The sequence below is a fragment of the Rana temporaria genome, chromosome 5 (assembly GCF_905171775.1).
Source record: "Rana temporaria chromosome 5, aRanTem1.1, whole genome shotgun sequence".
In the NCBI taxonomy this organism is placed as follows: Eukaryota; Metazoa; Chordata; class Amphibia; order Anura; family Ranidae; genus Rana; species Rana temporaria.
Genome location: NC_053493.1, coordinates 333,832,448 through 333,854,989, shown reverse-complemented (window position 1 = coordinate 333,854,989; position 22,542 = coordinate 333,832,448). Strand labels below are relative to the sequence as shown.

Sequence of the window (22,542 nt, the reverse complement as noted above, 5' to 3'; positions counted from 1 at the left end):
CAAAAATATGTACAAGAATACGTATCGGACTAAACTGAAAAAAAAAAAAAAAATTTAAAATGGGATATTTATTATAGCAAAAACTAAAAAATATTGTGGGTTTTTTTTCAAAATTGACGCTCCATTTTTGTTTATAGCGCAAAAAATAAAAACCGCACAGGTGATCAAATACCACCAAAAGAAAGCTCTATTTGTGGAAAAAAAAGGACGTCAATTTTGTTTGGGAGCCACGTTGCACGACCGCGCAATTGTCATTCAAAGCGTGACAGTGCCGAAAGCTGAAATTTAGCCTAGGCAGGAAGGGGGTATATGTGCCCAGTAAGCAAGTGGTTAATATAATTCCCCAACAAGGGGTGATGTTACTGCTGTTACCTATAGCTCAGAAATAAATTGTGTATATTTATATCCAGAATCTGTGAAGTAAAAGCTGTTCAACATTCTGGTATTTTACATCTGATGACAGTGATAAAGGTATTATACAATGTCATTGTTTGGGTCTGGAATGAGGGCCTACATTTCTGAAACCAAAATCTACATACGTATGTATATACATATAAGGAACATAAGACAGGTTTTTGAGACTGGCCAGGTATATCACAGTAACTGATATGTAGCTACCTGGGGGCAACTATTTCCCCTAGTGCGCTGGATATTCCTCTGTGCAGATCCTCTTGTGCTGGATTGTAGGCTACAGGATATCCACTTCCAGTGACAGCAGGCTCAGGGACAGGTGTCTGAAAAGCCACTCTTGGTCTTTCAGGTGGAGCCCTCTCTTCGAAGACAGGCTTATTCTCAACCCTTCTGCTTGTCTTCTCTGAGTCAATTAGAACTCCAGGTCGAAAGGAAACATTTCTATCAGGCATTTCCTGCTGACGATTTATTGCTCCAAACTGCCTCAGCCTGTCCGGCTTTAAGAGAAGGAAAACAAAGACCACATTTTCACGAAAGGAATATATTAGTTTTGGTACATGAGAGATAATGAAAATGAAGACAACAGTTATATAATGTGTTCAGTGTGCATTATCCTACATACTGTATTATGTATGTATTGACCTTTATTTTACAATCACTGCCACAGATAAAAAAAAAAAAAAAAAAACTTTTTTCATTATGGAATCTAAAGATCCAGAAAACTTTCGGTTTCTGTGTCACTTTAAAAGTTATCTTCTTCGGAAATCATTCAATTAAACAGAACTTTACTTGGCTTAGAATTGCCCAAGATAACAAGGGCATTAAAGCACAGTACAAGTACCTATGTAAAAGAAAAATGGACTCTCAACGCCGTTTTTAATGAAAGGCAGCCAGAGGGCAAAGGACTAGTCACCAGTATTTCTTTTAGCTGATCCTTTCAAGTTACACCATGCATCTAGGTTTTAACCAAGGAATAAGCCTCTGAAATAGCAAGGCCGAAATTTGTTCCTTTATGGTACTCAAGCCAGAGACTTCTCAATACCAGATTTGTGGAAAGCCAAAATGCACCCCACAACATACTGCCAAATATAAAATGAATGGGCTTCACACCAGGTGAAACAAGCCTTCCATTTACAATGGTACACTTTCCAGGAGGTTGACTTTCTAGCCTTCAGGAGGGTAGGAATCACAGAGTCAGAAACGTCCGTTTTCCTCAGGACGTGGACAGTCATACTGTCAAAACCAGCAACTGTAAGCAGGATAGAACCGCCAATCTGGAAGAGCCCACTGCTTGTCTGCCAAAAGAGACTTATGCCCTGTACACACGATAGGTTAGTCTGATGAGAACGGTCTGATGGATTTTTTCCACCAGTTATCCGATGAAGCTGACTGATGATCAGTCGTGCCTACACACCATCAGTTAAAAAACCGATCGTGTCAGAACGCGGTGACGTAAAACAGAACGACGTGCTGAAAAAAATGAAGTTCAATACTTCCAAGCATGCGTCGACTTGATTCTGAGCATGCGTGGATTTTTAACCGATGGACGTACCCCACAGACAATCGTTTTTTTCTATAGGTTTTATATCCATCAGATAATTTTAAAACAAGTTCCCATTTTTTTAACCTATGGATATAAACCGATGGGGCCCACACAAGATTGGTTTGCTCTGATTAAATTGGTCCATCAGACCGTTTTCATCAGACTAACCCATCGTGTGTACGCAGCATTACAGTGTTGCCATATCCCATTTTTCTTGGTCAAGCCAGTGCAATCAGGATATCAGAGATATTGCACTCTAGCAATACCTGTAAAGCATCCTGCCAGTGAGGTCACCAGGTACACTGTACCTTAGAGATTGCTGCCCACCTCTGCCCCATCAAACAATGACATTGTATAACCAGAATGCCCTCCTCTATCTATCCTGCATAAAAGAATAGGTAAATGTTGAAGGGGAGGGAAAGCATAGATCAGGGAGAACTGATTCCACAGAGTTACTAGGGCATCAAATACCTGAGGATCCCAAAATTCTGGACATCATCCTGCCATTTTGCTGTTAAATCAAGACATGACGAGATCCACAACTGGCTTCAGGGATCCCACCTGGGCTTGAATAGACAGGCATTTCTCCTGCAAGGGTTAATACCTTCAACTGAACCGTATCAAGGACTAATCCTAGGTACTCTAGGTACATTGAGTCAGAATCAAGTCCATCTTGTATCTAGTCAAACCTTTCCAGAACTTGTACAACCTGCTGGACATTGGACCTCAGTTTCTCAGCCAATTGCTTCTTTAGACACAAGTCATCTATGTAACTTACATTGGGGGAATCTTGAGTCCTTAACAACCTAAGAACTAGATACACCAAAAAGGAAAACTCTGCGCTCCTGAAAGTTCACCAATTATAAATCCACTTCATGTTTGTGAAGAAAGAAACATACATTGAGAGAGAAAGAGAAAAGTTTCCACAATGTACACAGTTTGATGTAAAAAGTATGAAAAAAAAAAAAAAAAAACTTTCCAAATCAGACCAACACACTCTTCAGACTTCAAATGGTTAAAACTTGCGGTTTTGGTTTGTGTGCTGTCTAGCATGACATCATTACTAGCTAGACAGCACACAAACCAAAACCGCAAGCTTTAACCATTTGAAGTCTGAAGAGTGTGTTGGTCTGATTTGGAAAGTTTTTTTTTTTGTTTTTTTTCATACTTTTTACATCAAACTGTGTACATTGTGGAAACTTTTCTCTTCTTTGATCATATAAAGGACTGGATCTTCCGAAAATTAGAGTCTCAATGTATGTTTCTTTCTTCACAAACATGAAGTGGATTTATAATTGGTGAACTTTCAGGAGCGCAGAGTTTTCCTTTTTGGTGTATTGGTGTATTTGTGGTACTTCAGGGTATCTGGATCTCTGCAGCACGGACTGTTCTCAGCCCACACAAAGGGTTTAAGTATTTCATGGGATATTAGTTATTTCCCATTGAGCGCCAGTGATCGTTTTGTATCAACCTAAGAACTAGAGCCAACACATTAAAAACTCTAGGGCCAGTGGATAGGCTGAATCATAAGGTCACAAATTTATACTGCAATCCTCACTGTTAACAAAACCAGAAAATCGTTATGTACAGGTAGCCATCCTTGATGAAGCATAGAATTCACTGACTCTGGTGACTTCATTATACATTTTTGTAATTTCAGAAACTTGTTGAGACAACTAGGCCAGTCATCTATTGTTGGCTTTGAAACTGTGAACAGGCTGGAATAGAACCCGAGAGACCGCTCCACTGCCAGCACAATAATCCTTTTGAACAGTAGTCTCTCCAGGGCCACAAAGAAAACCACCTTTTTTTGCAGATCTGAAGACACCCTTGTGCGCATAAAGTGTGGAGGGGGAAACCAGCTTGTAGCCACTGGATACCATGTTGAAGACTTGTCATCTTAGACTTCCTGAGTACTTGGGATCCCAGTTGTTCTTATGAAACTGAGATGCAAATTTTTTTTTTTTGTTGAGGTACACAATAAAACATTATAGAATGCAACAAGTTATGAAAACATACATTGGTAGAACCATGCAGAATGCATACAGACAAAAGTGTAAAGTACTCCAACAAAGAAATGTAGATACAGACTTTTTACTTAGAGTGCCAGTCTGGTTGTTTACAAGGCAAAATCTTCTTCTCTTCTTGGATTTCAAAGGCGCGACTGGTTTCTGAGCTGTCACATTCGCCTTATTCTTTAGGGGTGAGAATGTGCTTTTCCCCATTAACACCTTCTGACTGAATGTGCTGTTTTTTAGGGCCTGGCAAATTCCCACTGCATCAACCCCAGGCTGTAGAGCTACTCCAACCAGAGAGAATGATGCCTCAAAGAGGGCTGCTAACCTCGCATCTGTGGTATCTTTAAAGACCAAGACCTAGTAAACTTGGACTGCCAGGGTCTGAAGTAGCAAATAGCTGGGTCAACTGCAGGAGAACTCAATTTTTCTTTGTAGAATTCCACCTCTATGGTATGGGGTACCGTTGGGCAAAATGTTTTGGTGGCAAAAACACCTTCTCTGGATGAGCTCAATCAGCGTACATAATTTCTTGTGAGGGTGCACTGAAAAATACTTGGGATTTTTTGGCAAGGACAGGAGGACCCAAAACCAGCAACTTTTAAGGAAGCGGATTTCAGCAGCAGGAAGTTAATATTAGTGCATACCACATCAACTAAACTCATTATGGACTTTTGGGACCGAGACAGCCCTGAAACCTAAGATTCTTCCTGAGAAGATTCATCCACAGCGGATTTCCTGACCCTCAACAGCTTCACATTCTAAACTAGAGAGAACACATGGGAACTGATTAAGCAGCCCAGACAAGGCTGCAGACAATTGTGCCCTTAAAACAGTGGAAATACTAGAGCAAGGGCAGTGATTCATAACTAATTAGACCCTTTGGGGAGCCACAGCAGGGCAAATTGTGTAGGGGTGTTCCCTAACTGAGGGATTTGGGAACCCACTCCATCGTCGTCGCCCCCCCCCCCCCCCACTTTTCTGCTTGCTATAGCTAAGGCTATAGCTTACTGAGGGTTAAAAAGCCTGAACCCAGAGGTAAGTGGCCACCCAGCTGAAACTAGTGTAGTAGCTGGCAAGTGTCCTAATACTTGAGGTGCAAGACAAGGACAGCAATGCTGCTGTGTAAGGCTGGAGGCAGAATGCACAGATTGTTAAAACATTGTGGGCTGAAATCCCCAAGCAATGTAGGCCCAGGCAGCTCAATACAGTTGTTACTGTGCCCAGGAACTGTGTAAAATGGCAGACGCGTGAGATTACATCATGGCAGGCACTTTTTGAACTCTGCCACCACAGCTGTAGTGCCAAAAAACAGAGGGACCGCAAGGCCTTTAGGGACTCAACTCCCCTCCAGAGGAATCCTGCAAGTGAAGTCACCAGGTACACTGTACCTTAGAGATCTATGCCCACCTCTGCCCCATTAAGTAATTAAGGAACAGGACAAAAATAAAGGAGAACAAAGCCCACCTGGGGGATCTTCAGAGAAAACAAGGGAAACGCATCAATCAGCTGTGGACACTAGCTAAAAACAGGCTTAGCTGAGCTGGTAGAGGTTATACCAGTGTCCATTAAAGGTGGTAGCATAACCCAAGTATTCATGTATATAAAGTCCTCTGTGTCCTGTAATGTATGTTTTAGATTTGAATATAGCTTTCAGGGTCTGCAGAAGAAAATGGTATGTGCAGTAAGAAATTTACACAGTGACTTGTACTTTTGTGCCACTTGCTGTATATTCAAAGGCATGATTCAATTTGCCTTGTTACTGTAGGTCTTAATAGTAGTGCTATGACATGGAGGTCCTCTGTTTCAGACAGTTTATGCAATTCATGCAAATGTTAAAAACATGCGTCAGTCTATGTTGTTCAAACTGCTACAGGCATGCGAGGAAAGAGAAAGTTTGAAGATTTGGAACAAATCTCCATAGAAAATAGAATATAATATTTTGGAGAACAAAAAAATCAATTTACCTCTTCTTCATTTAGCTAGAAAAAGCATTTAAGAAATTAGGAAACACCTATTTATATACAAAACACAGCACACCAGAATTAAAGATCCAATATCAAATCTGAAAAATTATAATAGCTAGGATAGTTACATGGCTCTGTCAATATGCTCATTCCATTAGGCTTTGGAGATGCTCACAAATTTGGGCACACTGGCCTCATGGTCCTAGAGCTCTGTGAACAACAGATATCTGCCATTTGGGCTCATCAGCAGAGCCTTCCTGTTTTTATGCCGTCTAATAATACAAACAGGTTTCCCTCCAACTAGAAATACACCACTGACAGACAGACTGTAAATGCTAAAAAACAAACAAACCAAAAAAAAAAAAAACGGCACAGTTTATAGCAAGGGGCCATACCTAGCATGAGTATGGCCCCTTGCTAGGTTAAAACGGGAGCCAGTGTTATAAGCTAGAAAAACCAAAATGCTGAGCTGTCTACACTTCTGATGCTCAATGTAGCGGTCCCACTTGTGAAACCTGAAATTGGACATATTATATGTTCTTTTTTTTTCTATTTGTCATAAACCAATGTGTGTGTGTGTGTGTGTGTGTGTGTGTGTGTGTGTGTGTGTGTGTGTGTGTGTGTGTGTGTGTGTGTAAGGGGGGGGGGGTGGTGGTTATGCTGTGTTCCAATTGTGTTTTGAAATTTTTGTGTGTTTCTTTTTTTTTTTTACTTTTACACCGTTGTGAACAATTATAGTCCAAAGTAAGGCCGAGAATTGAAAGCTTACCTGGCATTCCAAAAGTAATTTTAAAAACCCATTATCCTAATCAGGGCTGGGACAAATGGGCAAGGCCACCCCTGGCACAAGGAACTTACGTGAGGAAGCGGGGCATCACATGACAAGCTTCTGCTGCTGTACAGGAAAAGTAACAGTGAATGCGGTACAGGACTAATGACAGCAGCAGAGAGGAGAGCTGGTAGGTGCAGGCTGCGTATTACCCCTCCAGCTTCTACCTTCTGTGAGATTTGTGCTAGGAGGGAAAATTTGGGTGCAGAGGATTTATGCTAGGAGGGTTTCTTTTTTCTTTTTTTGGGGGGGGGGGGGGTTGACTTGTGCTTGGATGGGGAAATTGGGAGGGGGGGTTAAGCTGGGAAGGGGGATTACGGGACAAATATTTCTGCCGGGAAGTGGGTTAGGGGACAAAGCTTTGTGCTGGGAGAGGGAACTTATACTGAGAGGAGAGGGAATTTTTTATTTTTTTGGGCTTGCAGAGTAAATGTATGCTCGGGGAGTTAGCGTGCAGATTAGTGCTGGATTTTTTTTTGGGGGGGGGGGGGGGGGGGGGATTTTCGCTAAGACATGACGAGGTGGGGGAAGTTTGTTATCTTCACTCTGGGCACTAGATAGCCCTGTCACGACACTAATCCCAATTACACCGCCCAAGAAATGGAGGTATATTGATATAGGGGGTGTTTTGAGAAATGTAGAATGGATTTTTTTGGGGAGGAAGGAGAATTCCTCTTAAGACACCCCTGTGCAGTGCCAAGTGACGAAACGTGTCGGGAGCGTGGCTACACAGCAACCTTGAGACGGTGACTCCACGTGGACGAAGGAAGCTATGAGGAGATCGCAACACTGAGTTACCTGGTATGTTTGGAATTTTAACAAGGCGATTTTGAATCTTCTATGATGCAAGTGCATTACTTTTATTAAACCAATTACCTTAAAGGTGTTTTTACACTATCGGAGGCTCTGTATCAATTTCTATCCCCATATGTGGAGAGTGCCTTTATTAATCTGGATGGAGACTGGCATGTAAAGCGGCTATTCAATAACATCTAATAAGGAGATATTTGCCAGACACGAGAGTGAATGCATCTGGCGAGTTTTATTCTTAAGCGGGTAGAATTGGCACACATCACTATGGGGTGAAGGATTTTGGTGGATCAACAAGATTTTTGGGTTGATTTACTAAAATTGGAGAGTGCAATTTCTGGTGCAGCTCTACATATAAACCAATCTGGTCCAGCTCTGCATAGAAACCAATCAGCTTTCAGGTTTTATTGTCAAAGCTTAATTGAACCAGCTGAAGTTAGAAGTCGATTGGCTACAATGCAGAGCTGGACCAGATTTTGCACACTCTAGTTTTAGTAAATCAACCCCTTGGTTTCACTATCTTTTCATCACTTTAAGTGGACTGTATTACCATATTGATTTTCATATGTTGGAATATATATATATATATATATATATATATATATATATATATATATATATATATATATATATATATATATATTTTAGGATATGCCATATGGACACTTTGCATTATGTATAGGTGTTTTATGTTGATCATTTCACAATGCTTATATTTAGGAGATTAGTAGATTAATTGAGTGCGCTACTGTGGAATTATTGGTCTCTCTCTTTTTTACATTGGCATTTTTTTCACCTCATTTGCATGTTTATTGAATATTAAGTGGCAGCACAAACAGGTGTTTTTCTTTAGCGCAGTGCACACACATACATAACGTAGATGGTTTACTCGCATTGATATTTGGATCTCTAATTTGGAAAAAACAGGTGGCTAGAATCAGTCTTTCCACACTGCAATATAGTAAGGATTGGGCGGGGTAACCCTAGGCTATATTTCTATGCTTCCTAGCTCACACATCTGGGGGGCTATGGGTTGCCGGACTAATCTGATCTGATCCAAAACTTGTTACAGACCGGAGCACCAACCACTTTGGTCTTAGCTAGCCTGGAAGCTGGATAACCCAACTTTCCAAAATCAGCTCCTCCTATAATTTTTTGGAGGAAACTCTGGGCTACGGTTAACAGTAACTTATAAATGCTGGGCTTTCTTAATAAAACCCCACCTTGGCACAACCCGATCTATGCGGAAGTGTATAACCTAGAAGTCATGGAAATGAGCAGGTATTCACAACATGTCCCAGCTACATACCCAAAACATATTTAAATCCTTTACAGATCTTCTGACGGAATATAATCTACCCAGACAGCAATTTTATAAGTACCTGCAATTAAGACATGCTCTGCAGGCGCAGGGATGTAAATATTCCCTTTCATTATGAAGTCACCCCCTATTAAGGGATATTTTTAATGGGTCTGACAAAAAGGGCTTGATTTTGCATATACAGTATCTCGCAAAAGTGAGTACACCCCTCACATTTTTGTAAATATTTTATTGTGTATTTTCATGTGACAACACTGAAGAAATTATACTTTGCTACAATGTAAAGTAGTGAGTGTACAGCGTGTATAACAGTGTAGCGTTGCTGTAGCCTCAAAATAACTCACACAGCCATTAATGTCTAAACCACTGGCAACAAAAGTCAGTATACCCCTAAGTAAAAATGTCCAAATTGGGCCCCATTTGCCATTTTCCCTCCCCGGTGTCATGTGCCTCGTTAGTGTTACAAGGTCTCAGGTCTGAATGGGGAGCAGGTGTGTAAAATTTGGTGTTATCGCTCTCTCACTTCATCATACTGGTCACTAGAAGTTCAACATGGCACCTCATGGCAAAGAACTCTCTGAAAAAAAGAATTGTTGCTCTACATAAAGATGGCCTAGGCTATAAGAAGATTTCCAAGACCCTGAAACTGAGCCTCAGCACGGTGGTCAAGACCATACAGCAGTTAAACAGTTCCACTCAGATCAGGCCTCGCCATAGTCGACCAAAGAAGTTGAGTGCACGTGCTCAGCGTAATATCCAGAGGTTGTCTTTGGGAAATGGACGCAAGAGTGCTGTCAGCATTGCTGCAGAGGTTGAAGGGGTGGGGGGGGGTCAGCCTGTCAGGGCTCAGACTATATGCCGCACACTGCATCAAATTGGTCTGTATGGCTATTGTCCCAGAAGGAAGTCTATTCTATAGATGATGCACAAGAATGCCCACAAACAGTTTGCTAAAGACAAGCAGACTAAGGACACAAATTACTGGAACCATGTCCTATGGTCTGATGAGACCAAGATAAAAACGTATTTGGTTCAGATGGTGTCAAGCGTGTGTGCCAGCAACCAGATGAGGAGTACAAAGACATGTGTATCTTGCCTACAGTCAAGCATGGTGGTGGGAGTGTCATGGTCTGAGGCTGCATGAGCGCTGCCGGCACTGGGGAGCTACAGTTCATTGAGGGAACCATGAATGGCAACATGTACTGTGACATACTGAAGCAGAGCATGATCCCCTCCATTTGGAGACTGGGCCACAGGGCAGTATTTCAACATAATAATGACCCCAACACACCTTCAAGGTTATCGCTTCAGTATACAAGGTCATGGTCCCATTGGACCCTAAAATGTTGACGAAGAAGCATATATGCCTCCCATTAACATAGCAGTTCTCAGACTTTTATACATAGCATGGAAATTGGTGGCTACATTTTAGCTTTCCTCACATGTTCCTACCAGGAAACAATGGGTGGAACAGGTCAACTACATATTAATAAGAGAGCAGTTAACATATCAGCATAGAAACGCAACTCGTAAATTTCATTCTGTTTGGCATGCCTGGTTGGAAACGCCAGATTTGGCACCTTTACAACTAGTTCTGAACAGGCTACTACAAGGGTAAAGGGCATGCATGTATATATACGTTGCTAACTCTGATTTGTAAAGCTAAAAACAGAGTAGTTATTTATGTCATTATTTTAAAAAAACTGACCCATACTTATACTCCCTGTTTATCAGGGGGCGCATTCTCCTGGGAGGTGGTAAGATAGAAGTGACTGTACCCAATATCTGGCCTATTGGCCATATGTCTCCATGTTTCGGTTAGGTGGGGTGATACCCACTTACTAAATCTTGCTGTTTGCTAATGTTTTTCCTTTTATTCTTTTCTTTAGTTCTTTGTGTGTTACATGATCCTAATAGGTTACTAAGTGCCATTTTGCTGATCTCATACTCCTGAACCAAATTAATAATTGGTTGCTGGTACTGCATTGGTAGCCTTGCATAATATGTTTTCAAATTCAATGCTATGTAACCTAGCCTATTTTTTCCCAATGTTTTAGGTAATGTTGAATGACAATTGACACAATAAAACCTTTTTCTAATTTAAAATAATCATAACAGTTACATACTAACAAATGAAAACCGACAAATCAGCTTACCTGCTTCTCAGGATCTATTGCTCCAGATGCTGCAACTTTCAGCCCCAGCTCTTTCTCCCTGGAAATATTGTATGAATTAGAATAAAATTTGAATAAAAATCAGATGCAAATGACCGAACCTCCCTAAGGCAGCTGGTTGGTCTACAAGTAGTCACAGTTTTTTTTTATCTGACTGTTCTCCTCAACAGCAGTCAGCTGCATAAGGTTGGAATTTTTCTCAATGTACATGGTACTGGCTCTGGATCCAGCCACATCAGATGACTGTCATCTCATGTATATGTTGATCCAGCCCCCAGTGGTCATTTGTGATAATCTGAATTTTTATACATGAACTGATATAATAGTTTTGCAATCCCTCTCAGGATTTGATATTTCACCATTTACATCTCCCTTTCACATAAAAAGTGTCAGGAAGAGTGGGAGACGCCTGACTCACTCTCTAACTCCAACCTACCCTAAAAGTGATCTTATCTTTCCCAAATCTTGCATTCAAAGGCTCTTATTTTAAGACTATGCATCGGGTTAGTTTGTTCTAGTTGACAATAAATGAGTAAAACCAAACATATACCTTATTTTGTTTCTCTGTTGTTCTGCCATTTGCTCCTGAAGTTCCTCTCTATAACGTGCCTTTCTTCTCTTTAGAGCCTCATCTTGATTGGAATCACCTAGGGGATTGATAAAAAAAAAAAAAAGAATGACAAGCAAGCAAAGACCAAATGCCACTAGCCCAATCTGAACCGCACACACTAATATTAGTAAGTCAGGGCTAGATAAATGCCAGAAGCCTAGTAGTCAACATCTATTAAAGATTATCTTTTCTCCAGCATTCTGTGCACTTTCCATTCCAAGTGTATGTAACCAACCCCAAAAATTGATGTGTGTGAATAAAAAAAAAAAGCTAATTTTAAAGAGAAGCTTTAAATTTCCCATGCATGTAAATATGCTAGTACAGGGCTCAAAATTTGTGGTCGCCTCCTCGCATTTGGCGAGGAGTTTTATGTCCCGTGCGAGCGCCGCTCAGACACACACACACATTGCGGCCAGTCTCTTCACAGGCTGGCGCGCCGTCCCTTCACATGCTAGCACAGGCTAGCAGCTGATTGGACAAAAGCGCCCGCCCGGGACCCCCCCCTATCCACCTCCCATAGGCCAGTAAAAACGTTACCATGCCACCCGGGACCGCCTCTTCACCGCCCACTGTCCAATGGAAATGTGCCTCCAACTCCTGCCCGGAACCGCCTCTCACAGCGCTACAATCCTAGATGCTGCCCGGGAACGACCCTCTCCACCTCGGACCGCCCCCCCTCCACCTCCCACACATCCAAGGAAGTGCACCGTGCAGTAAACGGTATGTTTAAAACAGATGTGCGGTGTGATGTGATGTTCTGGAGGCACAAGGAACCTATTTGCTGGAATGTGTGTGTGGGGGGGGGGGGTGTATGGGTAATTGCAGATTAAGACTAAATCATCCCCCCAATCCATTATACCTATGCCCCCAATTCTGCCTCCCCTCCCCCCAATCTATCATGCCTTTACCTCCAATTCCGTTCCCCTCCCCCCATTCTATCATACATATTCCTCCAATTCTGCCCCCCCCCCCCCATCTATCATACAATATGATAGATGGGGGAGGAATTGGAGGCATAGGTATGATAGAATGGGGGCAGGGGGACGGAATTGGAGGCATAGATGTGATAGAATGGGGGCAGGGGGACGGAATTGGAGTTTTTGGGGGGGGCGCAAACAAAAAAAATTGCAGCCTCACTGTGCCCATCAAATGCAGCCACTGTGCCATCAATTGTCACCACCGTGCCATGCCATCAAACGCAGCCACTGTGCCATCAATTCGCACCACTGTGCCATGCCATCAAATGCAGTCACTATGCCATCAATTGTCACCACTGTGCCCATGCCATGAAACGCAGCCACTGTGCAATCAATTATCATCACTGTGCCATGTCATCAAATGCACTCACTATGCCATCAATTCGCACCACTGTGCCATGCCAAACGCAGTCACTGTGCCATGCCATCAAACGCAGTTACTGTGCCATGCCATCAAACGCAGCCACTGTGCCATCAATTGTCACCACTGTGCCATGCCATCAAACGCAGCCACTGTGCCATCAATTGTCACCACTGTGCCATGCCATCAAACGCAGCCACTGTGCCATCAATCATCACCACTGTGCCATGCCATCAAATGCAGTCACTATGCCATCAATTCGCACCACTGTGCCATGCCATCAAACACAGCCACTGTGCCATCAATTGTCACCACTGATCATTTACAAGGGCGTGTTTAAGGGGCGTGGCAAGGTAGGGTTTGGGTGGGGCAACAGGTGGCTAGTAACTTTAAGGCCTGGCTAGTAGCTCAGGACTTGAAATTTTGAGGCCTGTGCTAGTACCTCCTTAATCTGTTCAATCAGCTGTCTCAAATTACCTCTCTCTCTCTTTCACAACAGCTCCCTAAGCATACCAGAGAGAGCTCTTACTGGTCTGCAAATTGTAACTTTTTGTCAAACGCCAACAATTAGTGTTACTAAACACAGGACCCTGCATTCACTATATCTGGTCTCCCATAGTATACAGAACATGGAAACGCAATAGTTTTAGTAAATATAAACTGCTAAATACCCTTTTTCATCAGCAGTATATAGCATTCATGGGACTTCTATCAGTGTCTGGTTAAAGCTTGTGGGAGGAGTTTTCATGTTGCACTGTCTGTCCTATGAGGCTACAGGACCCCTGACCCTCTGTCTGGGCAGTGCTGATTGTCTCTGTGCTGCTCACATGAACCCTCCCAAGAAAAAAAAAAAAAAAAAAAAGAAAGAAAAAAGAATCTCTATCAATACACACCAAATTGAGCATGTGTGGCTTGTCCCCTAGCCCCTGTTCTATCAGGAGACAGAATGGGGACTGTGGGAAAAGGGGAGGAACACACAGGAAAGGATCAAACAACCTTTTTACACAATGCAGAGGATTATCCCCTTAAGTTCCACAGTGAGTATAACAAGCATGCTTTAGTGCATATACAGACTGATTTTACGGTTGTGGGTTTAGTAACACTTTAAGCCCACTTTTATATCTCCAACCCCTCCCCTAGGCGAATGACATATGCAGAAAGCAGGAACATATAATGTTATAGGCAGTGATGAAGTGTGACATGCAGGCTGTGGCTTTCAGCTTGGCTTCAATTTTGCTATCCTGTGTAAGATGAAAAATAGTGGGACGAAAGTGGGGTTATGACTGGGTCACAAAAGAGCAGAGATTCTACCTACCGATTATACACCAGTGAGTTATGTGATAAAAAATATTGTAACCATATGAATAATTACAGAAAAAAAGTTAGAAATCTACCAGGATTCTATAGATTACACATATGGAATGTATACATGTATGTGTAATTGCAATACATACAACATATGCATAGTAAACACAACATGTGAGGGGGAACCATACCAAGAAAAAGACTGGTGGAAAAGTTTCCTTCCTTAGTATATGCAGACTTAGACCGATCTGTGGGTTGTACTGGATTCTCCACTTTAGGCCTAGGAAGAGTATTAACACATGTATGAAGACACTGGCAAAACACTATTAGTGCACTGTGACAACATAATCCACAGACATACTGCATATGTTCATTAACAATTTATGAGTTTAAACTTACATTTCTAGAAAATATAGTCTAAAGTGCTTACCTATTTTAAAACAAATTGTATTTTTCCTACTTTTTTATGGGATTAGAAAGATTCTATGTTGATTAATATCAGTGCATTTATTAACATCCTAATTATGAACAATGAGGCAAAGATTCCTCCCTATACTGGTGAGAAAACACAGCATTTTGTTGAAGAGGAATCCAGCATTGTGCATACATGGTCTTTTTAGACTTAGCCAATCACTTAGACCAGTGGTTCTCAACCTGGGGGTCGGGACCCCCTCGGGGGTCAAATGATGATTTGCCAGGGGTCACCAAATCCTGGGCTGTTCCTGAAGCCCATACCGCTCTCACAGCCTTTTTGCAGCCGCCCAGCAGGGCTGTTCCTGGAGCCCGTGGCCGCCCATTCAGTTCACAGCATGGCTGGGGGGCAGAGACTAGAGGTCAGCTGACTGGTGAGGAATGTGAAGTGGGAGGGGCTGGAGGAGACCCTATCTCCTAATTTTAGCATAGGTGACAGTGAAGCCAGAGACACAGTGAGTAACACTACCTGTGATTATAAATGCCATTAAAAGTCCCCACTACAGTTCTCAGATCAGCAGATGACCTTGATCAAGAGCACCTAAGTTGGCTGATCAGAACTCCCCACCAGTACTGCCACTCACCCCATTCCCCCACCAGCACTGTCACTGATCCCATTCCTCCCACCAGCACAGCCACTAATCCCATTCCCCCCCACCAGCACAGCCACTGATCCCATTCCCCCCACCAGCACAGCCACTGATCCCATTCCCCCCACCAGCACTGCCACTGATCCCATTCCCCCCACCAGCACAGCCACTGATCCCATTCCTCCCACCAGCACAGCCACTAATCCCATTCCCCCCACCAGCACAGCCACTGATCCCATTCCCCCCACCAGCACAGCCACTGATCCCATTCCCCCCACCAGCACAGCCACTGATCCCATTCCCCCCACCAGCACTGCCACTGATCCCATTCCCCCCACCAGCACTGCCACTGATCCCATTCCCCCCACCAGCACTGCCACTCATCCCATTCCCCCCACCAGCACTGCCACTGATCCCATTCCCCCCACCAGCACAGCCACTGATCCCATTCCCCCCACCAGCACTGCCACTGATCCCATTCCCCCCACCAGCACTGCCACTCATCCCATTCCCCCCACCAGCACTGCCACTCATCCCATTCCCCCCCACAGCACTGCCACTCATCCCATTCCCCCACCAGCCCACCAAGGAGCAAGAGAAGGAATAAAAATAGAGAATACATGGACGGGAGAAGAAAAGAGGTGGAGAAACAAAGAAAGAGGGAGAGAAAGAATAAGAGAAAGAACAAGAAATGCGGCTAGAGAGAGGGATGGGGGGAAAAACAAGAAATTAGGATAGAGAGAGATAAAAGGGAAAGAAAAGGAAAACAAAGAGAGAGTGGTACATCCTAAAATCTACCATAAGGGGTTTTAATACTGTATGAGTGGAAGGGACTCAAGGAGTGCTAAATGTCCGTGGGTTAGGGGTGCAAATTACTTGTCTTGGCTTGGGTGCTGACAACCCACGCTACGAAAATTATTTTATTGTTAGGGGTCCCCACAACTTGGGAAATTTTATCAAGGGGTCACCGCACTAGAAGGTTGAGAACCACTGACTTAGACCATAGGGGTCTATTTTGGCTGTGGATAATCAGACTGCGGATTGAATAGAGCTTGCATGTCAGGAGAAGGAGCTGCTTATAATCGAGATGCTGACCGAGTTCCTGTGGCTTTGTCTCTGTAAAAGATGGCCACAGGGATGCAGCAATGTACTGGGTGCATTCTCAGTGGAAAAGATGGTTGGCAACACCTCTTCTGGGAGGCATGAGGCACTTACCTCATCCTTATGTGACTAAGCCCAGACACCAAATTTAAAAACGATTCACTAAAAAGCATTAGTTGAAAAAAGGCAATCTTCTGCCCACTAAACTATACAATGTGCTGTTACCTGGGAATAGTGTCATTTAAAAACAGGAACCAGATTCCATATACAGGGAAACCCTGTCTTGAATTATTCACATGCTGGGCCTATTATGGTCCAGGCTCTTCCCATCACAGTGGGCATTGCCTGTAATATATATACATATACATACACACACACACACACACACAAAATTATATTTTTGTGCAATGTGCGACACTCCCACATCCCTCCTTGTACGGAGATTTGGGGTCCCGTTCTCGATTTTTTTTTCATAATACTGTAGGGATCTTTAAAGTCTGGTAACCATAGAATTGGATCACAGCCATGGATCTGTAGTGGGGCAGGGTTATACGAGTAAGTATGTCCTAGCAGCGGCCCTAGCAAAAGTTTTTGCTAGTGTCTAGTCACCTAAAGGTTGCAGAATATACCCAGGTTCTATGAATACCAGTCTTGTACTGTACGATTAAGGTAAATCATTTTTTATTAAGATTGTTAAAAGTACAAATTTAATTTGATTAACCCGGGATCTACAATAAGCTGAAACCAGAGTCAAGCATATTACCTGTTCCTTGTAAGTGTAGTGTTTGGTCTTCGATTTGACGGTTCCCGAAAATCATCTTCATAATCCACTGGAGTTTCTCGATCTCTGTCTCGGAAATGTCTGCAGGGGGTGGACAGAATATACTTTATAACCCCTTTCTTTTGTGCAGCAAAAATGAGAGAAGCCATACAAAGTTGATTTATGTAAAATGTGAATTTGTTGTCATACCTATGAATGTATTATTTCCAATAAAGAGAGTTAATTCACCTTTAATGGCCATAAATCTCCCATGAATTCCAACATCCACAACACTTTACATACAACTGACTCTGTTGCACCCGTTTCCTTCTATACATGTAGGCTGTGTAAATATTCCTTAGCAACTGGCCCCCTCTGTCTTGCCTTAACAGCAAGACATGCAAGACTCTAGAAGTGCATATTCAGCGGCCACTTTAGCAAACACCGAACATGCACCATACAACCCCTCTGGCCTGCTCACAGCAGCTAAACTCCACTGCTGCTGCATAAGGAGCATAATATTTGAACAAGCCAGAATGCCGCCATCTTTTCCTGGTCTTCCTTCCAGGTTCTACTTTAACCCCTTAATGTAACCCTTGCCATTCTTTATGCCATTTTATCTAAACCGAGAAGCTGTTGTAAGTTCTTTACTACCCTCTTTCTTATGTCAAAACTGTATAGTAACCCCTAGACTGCAGCTGTGAAATATCTGTATGAGTCAGAAGACATTGAGGTTTATTTACTAAAGCTGTAAAGTCCAAAATCAGTCTCACTTCTACAGAGAAACCAATCAGTTTCTAACCTCAGCTTGTTCCATTAACCTTTGGCAATAAAACCTGGAAGCTGATTGGTTTCTATGCAGAAGCCAGACTGATTGTGCACTCTCCAGCTTTAGTAAAAAACAAACAAAAAAAAAACACCTCTGTTCGAAGATTCAGATCGAGTCAGACAGAAATCTAACCAACATTGCTCTGAGAATCCTTTGCCATGTATTACATATACTTAATATGTATTTATTTACTAAAGAAAGAATGTGTGCATCTATAAACATACATATACCGCGTGTTTGTCTAATATGTTGTATGTGTGCGTAAAAATAAAATAGATCCAACACCATTATAGTTTTCTAAACAAGCACAGTTAAACAAAAAAAATAATTGTATGCTGCCATTTGTTTCCTTTAAGGTCTCTATCATGTGTATAACTCTTTAACCACTTAAGACCCGGACCAAAATGCAGGTAGAGGACCCGGACAGTTTTTGCGATTCGGAACTGCGTCGCTTTAACTGACAATTGTGCGGTCGTGCAACGTGGCTCCCAAACAAAATTGGCGTCCTTTTTTCCCCACAAATAGAGCTTTCTTTTGGTGGTATTTGATCACCTCTGCGGTTTTTATTTTTTGCGCTATAAACAAAAATAGAGCGCCAATTTTGAAAAAAAATGCTATATTTTTTCCTTTTTGCTATAATAAATATCCCCCAAAAATATATAAAAAAAACTTTTTTTCCCTCAGTTTAGGCCGATACGTATTCTTCTACCTATTTTTGGTATAAAAAAAAAAACGCAATAAGCGTTTATCGATTGGTTTGCACAAAATGTATAGTATTTACAAAATAGGAGATAGTTTTATTGCATTTTTATTAAAAAATAAATTTTTACTACTAATGGCAGCGATCAGCGTTTTTTTTTTCGTGACCGCGACATTATGGCGGACACATCGGACAATTTTGACACATTTTTGGGACAATTGTCATTTTCACAGCAAAAAAATGCTATAAAAATGCATTGTTTACTGTGAAAATGACAATTGCAGTTTGAGAGTTAACCACTAGGGGGCGCTGAAGGGGTTAAGTGTGACCTCATATGTGTTTCTAACTGTAGGGGAGCGGGGCTGGACGTGTGATGTCATTGATCGTGTTTCCCTATATCAGGGAACACACGATCAATGAAGCTGCCACTGTGAAGTACGGGGAAGCTGTGTTTACACACAGCTCTCCTCGTTCTTCAGCTCCGAGGACCGATCGCGGGACTGCAGCGGCGATCGGGTCCGCGGGTCCCGCGGCCGCAGTCACGGAGCTTTGGACCGGGTCGCGGGCGGCTTTTAAAGAGGACGTACAGGTACGTGCTTGTGCCCAGTCGTGCCATTCTGCCGACGTATATGTGCAGGAGGCACTAGTTCTTTAGATAGAAACTAACCCCATTCTCTTTAGGGTTTGTTCACATTGCTGCCCCTCTGAAAAGAAATCTGCAGAGTTTGACAGGCAGTGAAGAGCCGATATAGGTCACCTCTTCACCTCCCGTGTTAACCCTCAAAATACAAACACACTGCACCACAACCTTGTGCAATGCACGTGATTGCAACATAGCCCAGTTCACTTGAATGGGTCGCATTCAGCGTCAGTGCCGCCTGGCGAATGGGACATGCCTTTTCATTTCTGCCATGGCTACAAATCAAAGCATCGCAGCCACCGAATGCGTACAGTTCTGAGCGGCTGCATTTCTGTTTAGGTGGATGGTCAGGGGGGAGATAGATAACTGCAGCTCAACTGCCCGCTTTTACCACCCTCTGGCCACCCGGGTAAACAAGCTTCTTTAGAATTATTTTACCTACCTGCGTTCACCTTTTTCGATATGAAAGTATGATTCACGATCTGGTATGTATTCATGTTTCTCTAAAACATCTCCATGCCGAGGTAGAACTCTGCAAATCAATTGAAATCCATTTTATTTGCTGTTTTTTTCACATATCAGACACACCTCTTGCCAACATATTTAAAAAAAAAGAAGTGTATGTAAACTCAAACGATAAATGTATTTTCAAAACTGAGTGCTAATGTCGCCCTTCCTTCTGTGTAGCACAGCTCAGCGCTTAGGCTGCATTCACATTGTAACGCCGCGTACGCGGCGTATTTTGCCACGATTTTTTTACTTTTTTTTTTACAAATAATTTCCATTGATGTCTATGGCCGAACGCCAATGCCGCCTGAAAAAAAGGGTCCGGGACTTGTTTTCAGGTGGCAGGCGTACGGCGTTCGGCGTGAGATGTGAACCATCTCATAGACTTCAATGGAAATTCGCCCCTACAGCGGCACGAGCGTCGCGCTTCAGGCGTATATACGCCGAGGTGTGAATGCAGCCTTAGGACCAAATGTTCAAGAAAAATCAGTAACAGGCTACCAGATATGCGTGTATCGCAGCAGCTGCTTAAAAAAACAGTAACAATTAAGTTATACAGGGATGCCGAGCGCCTATTGCCAATGAGTGCGCAATAGGCGCTCGGCATCCCTGTATATATATTGGTCATGGATAAGCATAGTCACGCCCTCAGATAAAGTCTAACCAACGACGAAACGCATCAGGGCGTGACGCTTATACACTGACCAGACACTGTACAGCCCCCAGGAGCAGGAACAGGAGATAGGATAAATATCTGCATCTTCACAGGCTCGCAAGGAGAGGCTTACAGGCACAGTACTGACATATTTTATGCTTGAAAGTTTTATATTGTGGTACGCACAATTTACAAAGGGGGATGTTTGGGGCTCAATAAATGTTTTAAAACGATGTCACACTATATGAGTCTTTTTCAATTACATATGATTGACCGTTTGATTGAACATAAAACATCCCTGCTGGTGGAGAGTGAATCTTCCAGGATACATGCAGATATATAATCCAGGCCCTTTATTTCCTGTCTTGTGGTGAGTGCATCCCCAAAAGGGGAGTTAACATCCCCCCACGTGGTGAACGCCCCCCCCCCCCCTGGTGAAAGGATCACTTGATTAAGAACTTCGTTTTTTTGCGTTTTCCATCTGCACTATTATCGAATTCCTATATGCACCTGGTATATAGAAGAGTTTCAAACGCCTGTTTAAAAGTAGCGCTGCTACAGTTCTACATAAGACTTTTGGACTTTTTGGAGTTTTAAAGGTTTTAGTTTTTCTGTTCACTTAATTGATAAATGTATTTTATTTGCTTCCTTGCCGTCTGTTAAATAAACCATTAGAAGCGTTTTATTATATTCGTTCAACAAGTGCAAAATTTTTTTAAAAAAAAGTAGCTTTTCGTCCAGCCAAAAATCTTGTGAGCTGATAAAAGTCCAGTGACCGAAAGCACAGGAAGTTATCAGTTAGCATTGTTCCCCGCTATCTCTGTTGACTACAAAACACCACCCCCTGTATTGGAGAAGAGAGAAAAGGTGTTATGTAGTTCTAACGCTCCCTGTTCTAGAGTGACAACAATGTCACTCTAACACAGGAAATGTGCTAATGGCAGGAATACAAGGTTAAAATACAGGAAAAAATAGGATTTTTATAACAGCTTACCTGTAAAATCCTTTTCTTTTGAAGTACATCACGGGACACAGAGAAGCATAGTAATTACTATGTGGGTTATAGAGAGTACCTTCAGGTGTGGACACTGGCACGCCCCTAAGGCAAGAAGTTCCCTCCCCTATATAACCCCTCCCATACCGGGAGTGCCTCAGTTTTGTAGCAAGCAATAAGTGTCCCAAATACCCCAAAAGAGGGGCGGGTGCTCTGTGTCCCGTGATGTACTTCAAAAGAAAAGGATTTTACAGGTAAGCTGTTATAAAAATCCTATTTTCTTTATCGTACATCACGGGACACAGAGAAGCATAGTAATTACTATGTGGGACGTCCTAAAGCAATGCTATGAGGGGAGGGAGACCCCAAGAAATAAGCCGGGCGCCATCAGACATGAGGAATCAAACTGCAGCCTGCAGCACACTGCGCCCAAAGGCGCTCTCCTCATTCTTTCTTATGTCCAATTGATAAAACTTAGTGAAAGTATGGACAGACGACCATGTCGCGGCCTTGCAGACTTGAGCCATGGAGGCTTGATGATGCACTGCCCAGGAAGTACCCACCGCTCTAGTGGAATGTGCTTTAACCTTAAACGGGGGAACCTTTCCCCTCAAGCCATAGGCTTGAGTAATGACCTGCCGAATCCATTTGGAGATAGTGGACTTCGACGCTGCCTGCCCACATCTGGGACCTTCTGGCAGGATAAACAATGTATCAGTTTTCCGGACCTGAGCAGTAGCCTTAAGATAGATCTTAACTGCTCTTAATACGTCTAGCGTATGTAAAGACTTCTCCCTTGCAGAACTAGGCTCTGAGAAAAAAGACGGGAGAACAAGATCCTGATTCAAATGAAATCTTGAAACAACTTTAGGTAGGAAAGCCGGGTGGGGCCGTAGGACCACTCTATCCTTATGGAATATAAGGTACGGTTCCTTACAAGACAAGGCCGCCAACTCCGAAACCCTCCTGGCG

General features: G+C 42.8%; 1 protein-coding gene across 6 annotated transcripts in view; it reads right to left on the bottom strand.

Annotated features, from left to right (window-relative positions):
• The window catches only part of CSPP1 (centrosome and spindle pole associated protein 1), a 93,279-nt gene that overhangs the window by 30,308 nt on the left and 40,429 nt on the right, over positions 1–22,542 (bottom strand). For 2 of the 6 annotated variants that reach the window (XM_040354361.1, XM_040354363.1), the window contains 7 exons: positions 19,857–19,946; positions 17,249–17,347; positions 14,515–14,603; positions 11,621–11,717; positions 11,053–11,110; positions 5,937–5,951; positions 619–908 (listed from right to left, as the gene is read on the bottom strand). In XM_040354361.1, coding sequence (XP_040210295.1) covers positions 619–908; positions 5,937–5,951; positions 11,053–11,110; positions 11,621–11,717; positions 14,515–14,603; positions 17,249–17,347; positions 19,857–19,946 — 738 coding nt within the window. The remainder of the gene's footprint in view (positions 1–618; positions 909–5,936; positions 5,952–11,052; positions 11,111–11,620; positions 11,718–14,514; positions 14,604–17,248; positions 17,348–19,856; positions 19,947–22,542) is intronic. The other 4 variants (XM_040354362.1, XM_040354366.1, XM_040354364.1 and 1 more) reach the window with 3 other exon arrangements.